Below are 1106 nucleotides of genomic sequence, written 5' to 3'. Positions count from 1 at the left end.
TGTTGGGAGAGAGTATTGTTGTTTGTCTGTTTTAGAAGGACATGAAGGTTCGATTAAGTGTTTAAGTGCAGTTAGTAACTCGGAATCAGAAGGGTCTTTTGTGGTTTATAGTGGTAGTTTGGACTGTCACATAAAGGTGTGGCAGATTTATGTTCCTGCTATCTAAATTTATGTTCTTCTTTTACTACTACCTCAATTTTCATATTTTCTGTTACTATGGTTGATTTTAATGTAGAACTATTATGATCCGTGTACGGTTTTACCAGCTGGTAATCTTTTATTTTTTTACTGAAGCTGTTTCAGTGTTAGTATAAATATCAAACTTATATATTCCATTAACAAAATTGACTTGGTACAATTGGACTTTTGAGTCTATCTTTGGTTATGCTGGGTGGGTGAGAAATTGATTTTAAATAAATTAATTTTGTTAATATGATTTTTTTTTAAGTGCAAAATGAATTCTTTTAGTAATATGTAGCTAGTCATTTGAACAAAAAATTTGAGGTTAATTCTAAATTAAAAAAATTTCAAATCAATTTTAGATGTCAAATGAATTCTACTTTTTAACAAACAAATATCTCAATCAATTCTATTGATATTTCAAAATCAACTTTTATAGTCTAATTTCAAAATCAATTATAAGATCATCCATGGTGGAGTACCTTCTCTTATTTAGCATCCATCTAAATCAGTGTATTTATTGTGGTTTTAAAAAAGTACGATTAAATGCAATTTTAGTTGTTCTATTTTAATTAATTTATAATTTTAGTTTTTTTATTTCCAATTTTACAATTTTAGTCACTCTATTTTAATTGATTCGTAATTTTAATCTCTTTATTTTTAATTTTATAATTTTATTCTCCCTATTTTAATTAATTCGTAATTTTAGTCATTATATTTCTTAAAATTGAGATATTTTATAAATCTAATATATCACATATTTTATTTAATAAAATCTAACGGATTACATTTAAAAATATATATAATATTAAGAAAATATTATATATTTATTTAAAAAAAATATTTTTTATTATAAAAAACTATTTAAAAACTATTTTTTATTATAAAAAAACTATTTAAAAAATATTTTTTTAATTATAATTTGT

At 22.2% G+C, this 1106-nt stretch overlaps 1 protein-coding gene across 1 annotated transcript in view; it reads left to right on the top strand.

Annotated features, from left to right (window-relative positions):
* Positions 1 to 292, top strand: part of LOC101507306 (protein JINGUBANG) — a 1428-nt gene extending 1136 nt beyond the window's left edge. The window contains exon 2 of the mRNA XM_027334736.2: positions 236 to 292. Within this exon, the coding sequence (XP_027190537.1) occupies positions 236 to 292 (57 nt within the window). The remainder of the gene's footprint in view (positions 1 to 235) is intronic.
* Positions 293 to 1106: the final 814 nt, after the last annotated feature.

The sequence above is a fragment of the Cicer arietinum genome, chromosome 5 (assembly GCF_000331145.2).
Source record: "Cicer arietinum cultivar CDC Frontier isolate Library 1 chromosome 5, Cicar.CDCFrontier_v2.0, whole genome shotgun sequence".
In the NCBI taxonomy this organism is placed as follows: Eukaryota; Viridiplantae; Streptophyta; class Magnoliopsida; order Fabales; family Fabaceae; genus Cicer; species Cicer arietinum.
Note: the sequence above shows the minus strand (reverse complement) of the source record. Positions and strands in the feature narration are given on the sequence as shown.